At 42.5% G+C, this 17,784-nt stretch overlaps 2 protein-coding genes across 6 annotated transcripts in view; both read left to right on the top strand.

The window, feature by feature from the left end:
* Positions 1-17,784, top strand: part of MED4 (mediator complex subunit 4) — a 180,155-nt gene that overhangs the window by 81,033 nt on the left and 81,338 nt on the right. The gene's annotated exons all lie outside the window — the stretch shown is intronic.
* On the top strand, positions 15,809-17,395 carry LOC107967910 (DNA-directed RNA polymerases I, II, and III subunit RPABC4-like). Its single transcript, XM_054664931.1, has one exon. The coding sequence runs from the start codon at positions 17,115-17,117 to the stop codon at positions 17,289-17,291; it is 177 nt and encodes a 58-aa protein (XP_054520906.1). The 5' UTR covers positions 15,809-17,114; the 3' UTR covers positions 17,292-17,395.

Here is a 17,784-nt window from a genome sequence, read left to right as displayed (position 1 = left end):
AGACTTTTAAGTTCTACTTTCCTTTCCTTGCATTCTAACAAAAAACAAAATTTGAGAACTTGGTCATGGGGTTCAGTTTCCTGTTTCTGCTGTAAAAAAACAAATTACTAGAAATTTAGTGGTTTAAAGCAATGCAAATTTATTATCTTGCAGTTCTGGAGGTCAGAAACCTGATGTGGGTCTCACTAGGCTAAATCAAGGTGTCAGCAGCAATGTGTGTCTCTTTGATAGCTTTAGAGTACAGCAATCTGTCTCTTGCCTTTTTCAACTTTTTTTTTTTTTTTTTTTCTTTGAGACAGAGTCTTGCTCTGTCGCCCAGGCTGGAGTACAGTGGCACGATCTCGGCTCACTGCAACCTCTGCCTCCCAGGTTCAAGCAATTCTTCCTGACTCAGCTTCCTGAGTACCTGGGATTACAGGTGCCCACTACCATGCCTGGCTAATTTTTTATATATTTTTTAGTAGAGACGGGGGTTTCACCATGTTGGCCAGGGTGGTCTTGAACTCCTGACCTCAGGTGATTCACCTGCCTTGGCCTCCCAAAGTGCTGGGATTACAGACATGAACCACTGGGCCAGGCCACCTTTCCCAACTTTTTTTTTTTATTTTTGAGATGGAGTCTTGCTCTGTTGCCCAGGCTGGAGTGCAGTGGCACGGTCTCGGCTCACTGCAACCTCCACCTCCCAGGTTCAAGAGATTCTCCTGCCTCAGCCTCCCGAGTAGCTGGGATTACAGGCGCCTGCCACCACACCTGGCTAATATTTTATATTTTTAATAGAGACGGGGTTACAACATAACTCTGTTGGAAGGCTGGTCTCGAACTCCTGACCTCGTGATCCACCCGCCTCGGCCTCCCAAAGCACTGGGATTACAGGCATGAGCCACCATGCCCAGCCAACCTTTTCCAACTTCTAAAGGCTGTCCACATCCCTTGGCTTGTGGCCCCATTTCCTGGCAATGTGGAGCTGAGTCCTTCTCATGCTGTTATCTCTCTTGATCTCTCTGTTGCCTCCCTGTTCAGCTTCTAAGGACCCTTGTGATTACTTCGGGCCCCCTCAGAGAAACCAGGATAATCTTCCCATCCGTCAGTCAGTTAAAACAGTAGATTAGCAACCATCTGTTTTTACTGTTGACCTAACATATTCACAGTGTCAAGGAGTAGGACGTGGACGTCACTGGTGGGGGGAGGGGATGGGTATTATTCTGTTTATCACAAGACCATATTCAGTTTTCTTCTAATAATTTTTAGGTATGATGCAAATGGATATAAAATCATGTTGCTAGAATTCTCCGTGAAGGTCACAGGCCCCTGGGGAGAATGACACACCCTGCCTTGTACCTGAAGGCCTGGTTCTGAAGCCAAGGGAGCTGCTGTAACCAGGGTCTGGTCTCACGTTGGTCTGGAGAGTGGCTGCCACTTCTTGCCTTTAGAGAACCCCCACCTTATGTGGCCAGTGGCCCCCATCATCGTGGGATCATTGTGCTCAGTGTAAGCTGGAACTGTTTTTCCATAGGTGCTGGGGAAGGGAGGTCCTGGGATGGTGGCAGTGAGATCATCTCTGGGTTAACCTCATTTTGCTGTCAATGTCTATGGCTGCACAAAGGCTTCTAAGCCATAGGCTCCTGTTGGGGAGCCCCTGGTACCTTCCTGTGTTTCCCAGTGAATCAGAAGCTGAAGTGGTGGGCCCAGGAATCAGTATTTTATAAAACTCCCAGTTTAATTCTGTGTACAGTCAGATGTAAGAACCACTGGTTTAGACCATATTTTTAATTTTACTTTATCTATTTTTTTTTTATTTGAGACAGAGTCTTGCTCTGTCATCCAGGCTGGAGTGCAGTGGCACAATCTCGGCTCACGGCAACCTCCACCTCCTGGGTTCAAGCGATTCTCCTGCCTCAGCCTCTCGAGTAGCTGTGATTACAGGCACGCACCACCACGCCCGGCTAATTTTTTGTATTTTTAGTAGAGACGGGGTTTCACCATGCTGGCCAGGCTGGTCTTGAATTCCTGACCTTATGATCCACCCACCTCAGCCTCCCAAAGTGCTGGGATTACAGGCATGAGCCACCACACCCGGCCTAGACCACATTTTTTAATTTAATGAATATATTGTAAGGAATACAATTTAAACCTTGCTAAAATCAAGATGTACTAGTAGCATCTATTATTTTTAATTATTTTTTTTCAGAGACGGGATCTTGCTCTGACACCCAGACTGGAGTACAGTGCTGTGATCATAGCTCATTGCAGCCTCAAACTCCTGTGCTCAAGCAGTCTTCCCACCTCAGCTTCCTGAGTGGCTAGGACTACAGGCATGTACCACCATGCCCAGCTGTATTACTTTTTTTTTTTTTTTGACATATCAGAGATATATGTCTCAGTCTCTGATAGAAGAAAATCAGATTAAAAGAACGCTCCATTTAAGAAAATCCAATTGAGTTGAAACCAGATTTACAAAAATAATAATTTCCTTTAAGCAGCAAATTCCTCTGGGTCACTCAAAGTATCAATTTACAAAAATTTGATTTATATATTGCTTTTCAGGAACATTTCTATTGCATTATATACAGTGCACCTGAATCTTAAAGGGTTTGGAATTTCGGTTTGCAGAATTTTTCTGGTCCGCAGAGTCTGTTGACCAAGTCTTCTTCCCCTTAGAGTCCCAGCTGCCAGCCTGGCACAGGTGTGCTCTTCATTTACTACAGCCTTGTTTCTATCACTAGGCCCACCAGGCCCCACCTTTAAGCTAAAAACCCCAAGCTCACCTCTGGGATGGGTCTTAAAGTCAGGGGAGTTTCAGCATTTCCTAGCTCAGCACGGAGAACAGGCATCAGTTAGTGCTGAGCTTGGTGCTCACTTCTGATAATTGGGTTCTTCGCCTTTTTCCCCAAGTCCTGGCTTATGGCTTGAGCCTCTGCTTGCGGTCTCTGCTTTCCTTGAAGCTTTTGGACTGTTCCCTTCCATGGCAGGCTCTGAGGATGTTTAACAGGAAACCTTAACCATGTGCAGACCTTCAGCTTGTCCCTGACAAGACAGACTCAGACCCACCAATCAGCAGTGCAGGAGTGGGCCTTGCTGTCTGTAGCTGGGGATCCTGTGGTAGGCCCAGGCTCTCTCACCCCCTTAGGAGTAGGTTCTCTCAGCATCCCACCACGTTGCTGGTGTGGCAGTGTGACCGAGCTTGCTTCATTTTTGCTCCATTTCCCTAGCTCTGTTGCAGGCTTGTGCTGGGCTTCAGCCTGCTTGTTTAAAGCCTTAATACCCTGCTTAATTTTTGCCTATTTCTTGTCCCTGAAAAATTAGACTCCATTCCCTATATCTCCACTGTTTATGGAGATCTTGTTTGAAACCAAAGAGACCTTCTAGATCCATCTTAATGGGAGCAGTTCTTCCACCTGCGAGCAGAGCCCCTGAGATCTCAACCCTGGCACAGAATGAGCCCCACTCCAGCACCCTCTACATGCGGTGGACTGCGCTTTTCTCCATCCCCTGTGGGACCTGCCTTGAGACAGGGTAGTCTTGTATCTGGCCCAGGGATGTTTGTTATGGAGTTGAATCCCAATTCTGCCACATCATAGATATGAGACCTTGGATAGTTTCACTTGTTTGATACTTAATAGCTTTGATGGGTTTCTTCCTATCTAAATGATACGATTTACTTCTTTTTTTTTGAGACAGAATCTTGCTCTGTCACCCAGGCTGGAGCGCAGTGGCTCGATCTCAGCTCACTGCAACCTCTGCCTCCCCGGTTCAAGCGATTCTCCTGCCTCAGCCTCCCGAGTAGCTGGGACTACAGGCGCACACCACCATGCCTGGCTAAGTTTTGTATTTTTAGTAGAGATGGGGTTTCACCATATTGGCCAAGCTGGTCTCTGACTCCTGACCTCATGATCCGCCCGCCTCGGCCTCCCAAAGTGCTGGAATTACAGGTGTGAACCACTGCACCCGACACGATTTACTTAAGGTAGCTATGGAATAATGTATGTAAAATGCTTTGTGTTTGGCATATGGTAGGGTGATATGACTATTTCTCTTTTCTTCCTTGATCCCCAAGGACTGGTGGTCTGAGTGGATAGGAGCTGCTATGTCTCATGGCCAAACAGGTCCGGAAATTCTTATTTGCATTACCTATCTCGTCTGTACTTTCTCAGAGGTCAAGGGAAGCCTGAGACACTTGCAATTTTTTAGGCTCTTAGTATATTAAATAAACGTTAAGTGAATGAAAAGACAAGACATAGACCAAGAGAAAATATCTGCAAAATACATATCTGATAAAGGACTTGTGTCCAAAACATACAAAGAATTTTTAAAACTCAAAAATAGGAAAAGAGGCTGGGCGCAGTGGCTCACGCCTGTAATCTCAGCACTTTGGGAAGCCGAGGCGGGTGGATCACAAGGTCAGGAGTTTGAGACCAGCCTGGCCAACATGGTGAAACCTCATCTCTGCTAAAAATACAAAAATTAGCCAGGCGTGGTAGCAGCTGCCTGTAATCCCAGCTACTCGGGAAGCTGAGACAGGAGAATCGCTTGAACACCGAAGGCGGAGGTTGCAGTGAGCCAAGATCATGCCATGGTTGCAGTGAGCCGAGATTGCGCTGTTGCACTCCAGCCTGGGGGACAAGAACAAGACATCGTCTCAAAAAAAAAAAGGCCATTAAAAAGTGGACAAAGGTCTGAACAGACATAACAGACATCTCCCGGAAGAAGATATAGATGACAAATATTCATATAAAAAGATGCTCCACATTATATAGCATTAGAAAATTGGAAATTAAAACAACAATGGGTTACCACTACATACCTATTAGAATGGCCAAAATCCAGAACACTGACAACACCAAGTGTTGGCAAGGATATAGAGCAACAGGAACTCCCATTCACTGCTGGTGGGAGTGCAAAATGGCACAGCCACTTTGGAAGACAGTTTGATGGTTTCTTACAAAGATAAACATAGTCTTACCATGTGATCTACCAGTCATGCTCCTTGGTATTTACCTAATTGAACTGAGAATTTATGGCCACACAAAAACCTGTGCACAGATGTTTATAGCAGCTTTATTCACAATTGCCAAAAATTAGAAGCAACCAGATGTCTTTCAATGGGTGAGTGGATAAAAAAACTGTGGTATATCCAGACAATGTTATAATAATCAGTGATAAAAAGAAATGAACTATCTAGTCACAAAAAGAAATGTAAATGAGCATTTCTAAATGAAAGAAGCCAATCTGAGATGACTGTATACTCTATGATTCCAACTGTATGATATACTGGAAAAGGCAAAACTATAGAGACAGTAAAAAGATCAGTGGTTGCCAAGGGGAGTGAAGAGGGGGAAAAGTGAACAGGTGATGCACAGGGGATTTTTAGAGCAGCAAAACTACTCTGTATGACACCATGATGGTGAATACATAACCTTATACTTCTGTCAAAACCTATAGAACTGTACAACACCAAGAGTGAACCCGAATGTAAACTATGGACTTTAGTTGGTAAAGTCCAATAACTGGTACCAATCATGTACCAATATTGGTTTTCATCAATTGTAACAATAAACCACACTAACACAAAATATGAATAATAGGGGAAACTGTGCTGGGAGCAGGGTGGAGGTGGAGGGAGAACATCGGAACTCTATACTATCTGCTCAATTTTTCTTTTTTTTTCTTTTTTTCTTTTTTTTTGAGATGAAGTCTCGCACTGTTGCCCAGGCTGGAGTGCAGTGGTGCGATCTTGGCTCACTGCAACCATGGTGCAATCTCAGCTCACTGCAACCTCTGCCTCCTGGGTTCAAGCTATTCTCCTGCCTCAGCCTCCCTAGTAACTGGGATTACAGGCACACACAACCACACCCAGCTAATTTTTTGTATTTTTAGTAGAGACAGGGTTTCACCATATTGGTCAGGCTGGTCTCAAATTCCTGACCTCAGGTGATCTATCCTCCTCGGCCTCCCAAAGTGCTGGTATTACAGGCATGAGCCACTGCACCTGGCCTCAATTTTTCTGTAAATATGAAACTATTCTAAAAAAATTAAGTCTATTAACTTCAGAAAATAAAGAAATACTATAACAGGGCTAGTTTTAAATGTGATACATTTTAAATGTCTCTAAAACCTTGGGGCTTTTAAATCAAAGAAAAATATGCAATGTAATTGTGCTGCTCATAAAATAATTGTGGGATTATAAATACCTTAATTTATAATGCAGGACAGATGAATGGTCTAGTAATGGGAAGCATGTTCAAAGCTGTATGGTAAGAGTCACCTTCTTTCAGTCCTTTTAGTGCATCACTGTAAAATGTGAGGCCTCACCTGGAAATAACCAGCTCAGAGGTCCTTTAGGAATGTGAGGCCTCTGTTAAATGGAGCACTATGGTGCGCCTGCTGGGGGCTTAATTTTGTTTTTGTTTTGTTTTGTTTTGTTTGTTTTGCTTTTTTGAGACCGAGTTTCACTCTTGTTGCCCAGGCTGGAGTGCAGTGGCGTGATCTCAGCTCACTGCAACTTCTGCCTCCCGGGTTCACGCAGTTCTCCAGCCTCAGCCTCCCAAGTAGCTGGGATAACAGGCACTCACCACCACACCCGGCTAATTTTTGTATTTTTAGTAGAGATTGGGTTTCCCATCTTTTAGTAGAGGTGGGAGTTCGAGATGGTTCTTGAACTCCTGATCTCAGGTGATCCACCCACCTTGGCCTCCCAAAGTGCTGAGATGACAGGCGTGAGCCACTGTGCCTGGCCATGGGGCTTAGTTTTGTTCTTACAAGCCCACCCTTGACCCCACCAGTCCTGGTCTTGGACTCCAGTAGCGTGGCTGCCTGCATGTAGACATTTCTGTAGCGTGAAGTGTCCATCTGCCTAGACTTCCAAGCCTCACCTGAGGCAACCACAATACTGAACAACTGCAATGACTGCGGCCACCCTTTTTAGCTATTGTGTTTTGCCTGCTAGGCTGGACTTCCTCCTGTATCTGGAGTACATTGAATTAGTAGTACCCAGCAGATATGGGACTGGGGATTTGAAAAGGAGAAACAGTTTCATCATGAACAACACGGCCTTCCTGCCAGGGTCATTTCTGTGTCTAGATACTGTTGCTGTACTTCCTGTATTCTCAGGGGTGGGCCTACTTCCAAGACAGATGCAATTCAGTACACTTACTGACTTCACTTTTCTTAAACTTTTTGCATTTTTTTCCTAATTATAATAGTGGTAAGAATTCCTTCCAGAAAATTTGAAAGTCACAGAAATGTATTAAAAAGCAGAGAAAAAAAAATTATCCCAAATCCTGTATTACCCAGAGAGAACCACTAATGTCATTTTAGTTGTGTTATTTTTAGTTCCGTATTTCATTCCTTAAACTCACACAGTTTGGATTTTGCCTCCTCCGTTTTCCTAAAACTGCTCTCCCATAGGTTAAAAAATCTGTTGGCGAAAACTTCTCTGGAGTTCTCTGGATTCTATTTTGTCCTCCTTCTCAAGGACTTTATGCCTGCAATTATTCACCTTTTACTGCACTGTTAGTCTCTCTCTTTATGGAATGATTTCCCACAGTTTGCAAACATGCCTTAATATTGCTCATCCCTCTTGAAACTTCCTTAACCCCATATTTCCTCTGTGCTTTTCTTCATGGTAAAACATCTCAAAAGAGACATATGTATTTGTTCTCTCTACTTGCTCACCTCCAGTTCCCTTCAATGTACTCCAGTCGGGCTTGTCTTCATCGCTCTAATAAATGGCTCTTATTAAGGTGTCCTCCATTTTGCCAAATCTAATGGTCATTTCTCGGTCCTCATCTTACTTCACTTTGAGTAGCATTTGACATAGTTCACTCCACTCCCCTTCCAGAAATAATCTTGGCCTCTGTTGACACCATGCTCTCCTGGTTTCCCACCTATTTCATTCTTCCTTTGCAGTCTTCTTTGCTGGTCTTACTTTCTGTGTCTGACTTTTTTTTTTTTTTTTTAGACAGGGTCTCGCTTTGTTGCCCAGGCCAGAGTGCAGTGGCACAATCTCGGCTCACTGCAACCTCTGCCTCCTGGGTTCAAGCGATTCTCCTGCCCCAGCCTCCTGAGTAGTTAGGATTACAGGCGCACACCACCATGCCTGGCTAATTTTTGTATTTTTAGTAGAGATGGGGTTTCGCCATGTTGGCCAGGCTGGTCTTGAACTCCTGACTTCAGGTGATCTGCCCACCTCGGCCTCCCAAAGTGCTGGGATTACAGGTGAAAGCCACCATACCCAGCCTCTATGTCTGACTTTTAAATGTTGGTTGATTCCAGGTCTTCTCATTTCTACAATCTCTACTTGGTAATCTCATCAATCCCATTATTTAAACATCATCTACATGATTTTTTTTTTTTTTTTTTAGAGACAAGATCTTGCTCTGTTGCTCAGGCTGGAGTGCAGTGGTACAATCATGGCTCACTGCAGGCTTGAATTTCTGGGCTCAAGCAATCCTCCCACCTCAGCCTCCCAAGTAGCTAGGACTACAGATGTGCACCACCATAGCTGCTAACTTTTTAACCTCTACCTGCAGGGTTCACGCAATTCTCCTGCCTTAGCCTCCTGAGTAGCTGGGATTATAGGCACCCACCACCACACCTGACTACTTTTTTTGTGTTTTTAGTAGAGATGGAGTTTCACCGTGTTGACCAGGCTGGTCTCAAACTCCTGACCTCAGGTTATCCACCCACCTCGGCCTCCCAAAGTGCTGGGATTACAGGTGTGAGCCACCACGCCCAGTCTAAAAAATGTTTAAGAATTCTGATCAAATGTTCTCTCTCGTAGGTGATCACTAACCAAATAAATTAGAGAATTTCTTTTGAGGAATATGGATAGAGATTGAGATTGAGGGAGAAAGAGAAATACCCTATCAAGAGCAATAGAAGCAGAGACAGAGTGGCTCTGTGACTAGAAGGACTCCTGTGATGGGCACGTGAACACGTAGGCTGGTCCCAATAACTGCACCTCAATGACCTTTCAGGCTCCATGAGTCCTGATTGCTATGTGACAATGTATTCTAGCTTCCTGTGCAGCTTTACAATAACCTCAGTATCTGAGGTCACTTATCTCTGTTCCTCTTCTGGCAAAAGAACCTAATAAAATACATTCCTGAGCAGTTTCACAAGGTTGATTCAACAACTGTTTATCAGCATGTCCTACTGTCATTTACTCATTCACTTTCATAATTTGAGCACTCTGCTGTTAATTCATCAACTGCATCTCTATCCCGACCAGTTTCCTGAGGTACCAGTTCTAACTTCTGGGCCCCACTGGCCCTCCAAAAAAAAAAACCAAAACACCGAAAAAACTTCCCAAACAAATTTATGATTTCTTCCTTTCTTTTCTTCCCATGCCCTCCCTGGCACAAATCTGACCTTCCTCTTTGTTTGCTGTCTCAGCAAATGACATGACCTACTCCTAGTGACCTGGGCTAGGGGCCTAGTGATCTTTGCCACATGCATCTTTATCAGTCATCATCTGTGGGTGCATTGGTCTCCTTCTTTCTCCTTACAATGGCCTTCAAGGCTATATATGACCTGACCCTCCTCCACTCCTTCTCTTCCCACCACTCCCCACCCCCACATTGCTCACTCTGCTCCCAACCACACTGACCTCCTTGCATTCCTTGAACAGGCCAGATACAATCCTGCCCCAGGATCTTTGTATTTGCTACTCCCTTTGTCTTTTTTTTTTTTTTTTTTTTTTTAGAGATGGAGTTTCGCTCTTGTTGCCCAGGCTGCCGTGCAATGGCGTGATCTCAGCTCACTGCAACCTCTGCCTCCCAGGTTCAAGTGATTCTCCTGCCTCAGCCTTCTGAGTAGCTGGGATTACAGGCCCCTGCTAATTTTGTATTTTTAGTAGAGACGGGGTTTCTCCATGTTAGTCAGGCTGGTCTCGAACTCCTGACCTTGGGTGATCCTCCCATCTCGGCCTCCCGAAGTACTGGGATTACAGGTGTGAGCCACTGCGCCCAGACTGCTCCCTTTGTCTAGAATGTTTTTCTTGAACTCAATTTGTCACCTTCTTCACATCTTCACTCAAATATCCTCGCACCACTTTACCTCATCACCTCTTTAAACTCTAAGAACCGGACAACAGACTCTCCCAAACTCCTTCCACTGTTTTATTTTTCTCCATATGTGTCTAACATTGCTGTATTTGCTGCTACTTTTTATGTATTGTTTCCCCCTCTCCTTATCTTGCAATCCCACACTGTAGCATGTGTGCACCATGAGGGCAGGAATTTTTATCCCTATGGCTCACAATAGTGCCCAAACATAGTAAACATTCAATAAATAAGTGTTTAATTAATTAACTGCTCTACCTCCTTCCTGCTACCATTCTTGGAGTTTCACTGCAATGCTGTATGGTGGGTATATGTTTCTGATCCACATGGAAAAATTACAAGTCTGTCCATTTGGAACTGTCATCTGGAATGGCATGAGCTTTTCCTAATAAGCTCTGTGTCTGGGTGGCCACTGTGGACTTAGATTTGGCATAGTGTTCCCAGCTACAGCAAACCCTTCTTTGACCTTCCCTCAAAAGGCAGTATCCTGTGCCTTCTGGAAAACAGGAATACCATCTGGCTCCTTCAGGAATTCGGTGGAGGTTGAATTCTCCATGTCTCTGTGATCTTTTTCTTTTAGTTTTCTACTAGTACTGAAGCTTTTGTCCCTCCCTCTTTTCTAAGAAGTAAATATCAGCTTAGGATGATTTGTTTCTGCCTAAAAGCCATACTATACCCTGCTTTTTAAAAAAGCTTTTGTGTGTGTGTGTGTGTGTGTGTGTGTGCGTGTGTGTGTGTGTGTGACAGAGTTTCACTCTTGTCTCCCAGGCTAGAGTGCAATGGTGTGATCTCGGCTCACTGCAACCTCCGCCTCCTGGGTTGAAGCAATTCTCCTGCCTCAGCCTCCCGAGTAACTGGCATTACAGGCATGTGCCACCTTGCCCAGCTAATTTTGTATTTTCAGTAGAGACATGGTTTCTCCACGTTGCTCAGGCTGGTCTCGAACTCCTGATCTCCCATGATCCACCTGCCTCAGCCTCCCAAAGTGCTAGGATTACAGGCTTGAGCCACCACCCCCATCCTAAAAAAGCATTTTCTTATTATAAAAACAACACATGCATGTTTCATAAAAATATTTTAAATAACAGGGCAAAAAAATCACCCAAAGATAATCATTATTCATCTTTTGTTATGTGTCTTTCTGTTAATATTTTCCATATAAATATATATTTCCTGCCTTTTTAAAATAAAAGCATTATAGAACAATATTTCAGTATGAATATAAAACTATTCATACACATAATTCTTAATAAATAAGTTTTTAATCTAATTTAGGCAATTTATTTTTTTCCTTTTTTTAATCATTTGCCAACATTTGGACACGTTTCCAATTTCTTGCACTAAACTAAAATTGAGATTAACTTCCTTGTGTATGTGGTTTTTCTGACTCTGGGATCATGGTCTTAGACTGGAGCTCCAGAGAGGAATTATTGGATCAAAGACTGAATGATTATAAAGCTCTTGATATCTATAACCTAACTTCTTTTCAGAGGTGTTTTCCTTAAGCTCCTTTGGATGCAAAGAATCACTCAGATTACCTCAGTCATTGGGAGGTTTGTAGGAATGACAATTGTAGAAATATTTAGGGCAGGAATCTAAGCCATGAAACCAGGCCTCATAGTAACTGCAAAGAACAAATAAGAACTCACTGAGCCACACAGGGTGCAACTGCAGGTCGTTCAGGATGCAGGGGAGCTCTGGGGACCAGCTACCTTGTCCCCCATCAGCAGTCACAGCTCAAGAAGCTCTGCTCCAGAAATCAGCCATTCACAGCTGGCCTTTTTCATCTTCTGCTCCCATTACCAACTCTTCAATTCCCATCCATATTTTTAGTTCATTTTCCCCACATAAGAAACCGGACTGGCTTAGCTAACAGTCATCATGCCTATTAGGCTGAATTTTCTCTCTGGCTACCTCATTGGTCACTCGCACACATTATATTTGGCTGTCCTTGGTAAAGTACCTACCTCTGTCTTAGTCCTTTGTGGGGTTAAGGGGAGCAGAACATGTCCCCCACTTTGTTGAATTTATGGTAATCTGTTCATAATTATTCAAAAGATTTAACCACTGATGGCACAGGCACTGGAGGATCAGTCCCAACCAATGTGCCATTATGGAGCAACCCTGCCAGATGCCTGGATGAGAGCCTAGCAAGCATGGTAATCAGTTTGCCCAATACCAGTTTACACGCCCATCAGAAAGGTAAGAGATCATAGCAGCACTGTTCACAATAGCCAAAAGGCAGAACAACCCAAATGTTCATCAACAGATTAATGGATATAAAAATTGTGGTATATACATACAGTAGAATATTATTCCCTTATAATAAGGAATGAAGTTCTGATCCATGCTGCAATTTAGATGAACCCCCTTGAACACATTACGCTAAGTGAAAGAAGCCAGACGCAAAAGACTGCATATTGTATGATTCCACTTATATAAAAGGCTAAGAATAGGTAAATCCAGAGACAGATAGCAGATTGGTGGTTGCCAGAGGCTGGGGATAGGGGAGGTTGGGGAGTGTGTTAATTCATTCTCACATTGCTACGAAGAAATTCCTAGGCCAGGCTTGGTGGCTCAAGCCTGTAATCCCAGCACTTTGGGAGGCTGAGGCAGGCAGATCGCTTGAGTATGGGAGTTTGAGACCAGCGTGGGCAACATGGCAAAACCCCATCTCTACAAAAAAACCTACAAAAATTAGCTGGGCATGGTGATGTGCACCTGTAGTCCCAGCTACTCTGGAGACTGAGGTGGGAGAATCGCCTGAGCCCAGTGGCAGAGGTTGCTGTGAGCCATGATTGCACCGCTGCACTCCAGCCTGGGCGACAGGGCAAGACATTGTTTCAATAAATAAATAAATAAAAGAAATTCCTGAGACAAGGTAATTTATAAAGAAAAGAGTTTAATTGGCTCAGGGTTCTGTAAGCTGTACAGGAAGCATGGCAGCATCTGTTTCTGGGGAGGCCTCAGGGAGCTGTTATTCATGGTGGAAGGCAAAGGGGGAGCAGGCGTCTTACATGGCAGGAGTAAGAGCAAGAGAGAGTGTGGGGAGGTGCTACACACTTTTAACAACCAGAGCCTGCAAGAACTCACTCACTATGATGAGAACAGCACCAAGTGGATGGTGTTAAACCATTCCTGAGAAACAACCACCATGATTCAATCACCTCCCACCAGGCCCCACTTTCAGCACTGGAGATTATGATTGAATATGAGATTTGGGCGGGGACATAGATCCAAACCATATCAGAGAGCAACAGCTTAATGAGTACTAGGTTTCCTTTCGGGGTGATGGAAATATTTGGGACTAGATAGAGCTGGTGGGTGATGGTTGCTCATCATTGTGAATGTACTAAATGTCACTTAATTGTCTGCTTTCCAATGGTTAATTTTATATTATGCAAAATTCACCTCAATTAAAAGATATGAAAATGTAGAAGGGTGCTTTACACCTGCTCGTGACAAATGAGCAGTGGCCTTCTTTTTAATTTTTTTTTTTTTTTGCCTGTTTTACAGGCCAAATTAGTGTCTGTTTGTTCTAAGGTCCATTTATTTTATTATCAGTAATGTTTATTCACTTGCCCAACAAATGTTTTAATAAGGGTCTTCCAGGTATCACATGCAGTGCTAGGTGCAGTGAACAGCAGCCACTGCCCTGGTAGAGTGTAGGAGGCCATCCCTCCCCACTTCTCCCGCAGTGAATTGGAATGATCCCTGTGCAAAGCGCCATGAAGGAGCTGTACGGGTGCTTCACTAATGTGCAACGGGGGTTCTGGACTGCTTGGAAAGCCTCCCTGACAAAGTGGGCTTTTAGGTGAGATCTGAGGTGTGAGGAGGAGTTGGTTAGGTCACAGGAGGTGGAGTGATGAGTGAAGACAAAGGATAGGGCAGTCGGGGAGGGTACATCAGTGTTTAAAAGCCCTGAAAGGAGAAGAAGCCGTAAAGAAGTTTAATCTTTGCCTTATAAGCACTGGGAGGTCAGTGAAGGGTCTTAAAGATGTGTGCATTTGAGATATAATTAGATTCTTCTTTTAAAATGATCCCACTGTGTAGAGAATGCAATGAGGGAGATGTAGAGGGAGTCCAGGAAGACCATTTAAAGGGTGTTGTGCTAGTCTTTTTTTTTTTTTTTTTTTTGAGTTGGAGTCTCACTCTATTACCCAGGCTGGAGTGCAATGGCACCATCTTGGCTCACTGCAACCTCCGCCTCTCAGGTTCAAGTGATTCTCCTGCCTCAGCCTCCTGAGTAGCTGGGATTACAGGCATGCACCACCACGCCCGGCTAATTTTTGTATTTTTAGTAGAGACGGGGTTTCACCATGTTGGCCAGGCTGATCTTGAACCCCTGACCTTGCGATCTGCCTGCCTCGGCCTCCCAAAGTGCTGGGATTACAGGTGTGAGCCACCATGCCTGGCCTGTCTTTTTTTTTTAATTGACACAAATTTTTTAATTGACACAAATTTAATTCACATAAATATATATATTTATGTCACAATAGTATATATTTATGGTGTGAAACATGTTTTGAAATATGTATACATTGTGAAATGGCTAAATCAAGCTAAATGGCATTGTGCATTGCCTCGCTTATCAGTTTTTTTTGTGGCAAGAACATTGAAAATCCATTCCCTTAGCAATTTTTCAAGAATACAATATTGTTTTTAACTATATTCACCATGTTGAACAATAAATCACTTGAACTTACTCCTCCTGTGTAACTGAAATTCTGTATAGTTTGGCTGATAACTCCTCAATTCCTCCCTCTCTCTCAGCCCCTGGTAACCACCATTCTACTCTCTGCTGCTATGAGTTTGACTTTTTTAGATTCCACATATAAATGAGATCATGTGGTATTTGTTTTCTGTGCCTGGCTTATTTCACTTAATATGATGTCTTCCAGGTTTATGTATGTTGTCACAAATGGCAGGATTTCATTCTTTTTATGGCTGAATGGTATCCATTGTGTGTGTGTGTGCATTTTTTTTTCTTGATCCATTCATCTGTTGATGGACACTTGTATTGTTTCCATATCTTTGCTACTGTGAATAGTGCTGCAATAAACAAGGAAATGCAGATATCTCTTCCACATACTGATTTCATTTCCCTTGGATATATACCCCAGAAGTAGGATTGAGGATCACATGCTACTTTTATTTTTTAATTTCTTGAAAAACCTCCATACAATTTTCCATAATGTCTATATTAATTTACATTTCCACCATCAGTTCATAAGGATTCACTTTTCTCCACACCCTTGTCAATGCTTGTTGTAGCTTTGTCTTTTTGGTAATCGCCATCCTAATGGGTGTGAGATGATATCTCGTTGTTTCAATTTGCATTTCCCTGATGATCAGTCACATTGGGCATTTTTTCATATACTTGTTGGCTATTTATATGTCTTCTCTCTTTCTTTCTTTTTGAAACAGAGTCTTGCTCTGTTGCCCAGGCTGGAGTGCAGTGGCAATCCTACTTCACTGCAGCCTCGAACTCCTGCACTTAAGCTATATTCCTGCCTCAGCCTCCCAAAGTGTTGGGATTACAGGCATGAGAGTCTGTGTGTCTTCTTTCAAAAATGTTTATTCACGTTCTTTGCCCATTTTGTGCTAGTCTTAAAGAGAGAAAATGGTGGCTTAGACTAGGGTGAGAACAATGGAAAGATATTTAGAAGGCAAAATTGACAACACTTTGCAGTATGTTGAATTTGTATGGAGCAGATGATGGAAGCTAATGATGACGTCTAAGCTTAATAATTTTATGTTTTTAGAATTTCTTATTCATGTCTGTAGCTCATTATCAATTAGACAGTTTTAATGTTTTCCTTTTATTTTCTGTAAATGGGGGTATTCAAGATAATAAATCCCAGTGTTTGTTTGCCTTTATTTGTTTTGAAGTGGGGATGTTTTAAATTTCTCACATAATTAAATATTTTCATTGGTATTATCCAGTTTTTCTTAAACTCTTACATTAAATTCACTCAGATAATTTTCACAGTTTTTTTGATAGAGAGCTGATTATATGAATACTGCAGAAATGAATAGGTATGAATTTTAATTTGATGGCTAATGAGCAACTGAACAGTATTTCAAAAAGATGCCAAAAAGGTGTCTGGAAATACCCCCCTCCATGAGTGTGGCCAAAGTGAAGAACAATATATTAAAATTTAGCCAGGCACGATGGCTGACGCCTGTAATTCCAGCACTTTGGGAGGCCAAGGCAGGAGGATCACCTAAAGTCAGGAGTTTGAGACCAGCCTGGCCAACATAGTGGAACCCCATCTCTACCAAAAAATACAAAAATTAGCCTCAGCCTCGGGAGGCTGAGGCAGGAGAATCGCTTGAACCTGGGAGGCAGAGGTTGCAGTGAGCCGAGATCTTGCCATTGGACTCCAGCCTGGGTGACAGAACAAGACTCTGTTTCAAAAGGGGGAAAAAAATATGTATATACATACATTTTTTTTTTCATTTAACTTCTGAATAGTGAATATACATCTCTTGTATGGGGCTATAGAGTGAACAATCTCATTCCCACCTCAGTGCATTCCACTCAATGTCCCCTCCCTACAATCACTTGTATTCATTTCCAGAACTTATTTATGTAAAAATAAACAAAAGTTAATGTTTCTATTCTTCCTTCTTTAGTTTTAAAATGAAAGGTAGCATACTGTACACATTGTTCTAAGCTTTGTTTTTCTTCATTGGGCAATATATCTTGTAGCCCTTTCCATATCAGAATATAGACTGTGTCCTCATTTTTCAGAGCTGTACAGTATTCCATTATGCAGGATGTACCATGATCTGTTTAACCAGATCCCCACTGAGTTCAGCCTTTTTCTGTTACAGTTTTGCAGTGACTAACCTTGTACACATGCCATTTCGTAACTGTACAAGAACAACTCTAAGATAAATTCCCCCAGTTGAAATTTTTCTGAGGCATTTGGGTAATTACAAATACTGATCCAGGTTGTATACCTGAACAATTATAATTTTGTGAGCCTTCATTAAGAAAAATAATACAAGAGTGAGAAATTTCATCATGCTGTGTAGGGACTAACAATGGACACCCGGAAGGACATTCAAACCCCAAAGCAGCAGCCAATGGCATATAACTGTAGAGAATGTCACACAGAAAATGACATGAAGTCCAGGGATCCAGTCAAATGTGGAGAATGTGGTTACAGAATAATATATAAGAAAAGGACTGAAAGATTGGTGGGTTTTGATGCCCAGTGAAACCTGGGAATTCAGAGAACATTTTCGTTTGTACTTGGATTTGCCATTAATGTTTCTCATTGTATAGCTTTCAATGTAACATTCTTATCTTTATGATTATAACAATATACACATGAATTCATTTTATTTTATTTTAAAAACCATATTATATTTAGGCCTCTATTAACACTTTGTATAAAAAATTTTTCTTCTATTACATGATTTACAACTTAATATTACTGTATATATAACCTGACACACAATGAGGGTTAAAATTACTTCCCAAAACATACTTTTAATTCACCTAGAATCCTCATTAAAATGAGGGGAAGTGGGGAAGGGCATCCAGCGGGGAGGTCCTCTTGAAAAATGCAGCTTTCTAGGGCCCTCTGAAGTTCTGATTAAGTAAGTTCCTTGGAAACAAACAAACAAAAAGAATACAAATTATCAAATCTAAAGTAGGTACAAAACCAAATAACTAATGTAAACAATAAAATGAAATCACAATAAATTA

The sequence above is a fragment of the Pan troglodytes genome, chromosome 14 (assembly GCF_028858775.2).
Source record: "Pan troglodytes isolate AG18354 chromosome 14, NHGRI_mPanTro3-v2.0_pri, whole genome shotgun sequence".
Taxonomy (NCBI): domain Eukaryota; kingdom Metazoa; phylum Chordata; class Mammalia; order Primates; family Hominidae; genus Pan; species Pan troglodytes.
The sequence above is the reverse complement of the archived record's forward strand: the minus strand, read 5'-3'. Positions and strand labels throughout refer to the sequence as shown.

Bases quoted from the DNA above. Each gene is read 5' to 3' on its own strand.
- LOC107967910 (XM_054664931.1), top strand. From the start codon at position 17,115: ATGGACACCCGGAAGGACATTCAAACCCCAAAGCAGCAGCCAATGGCA.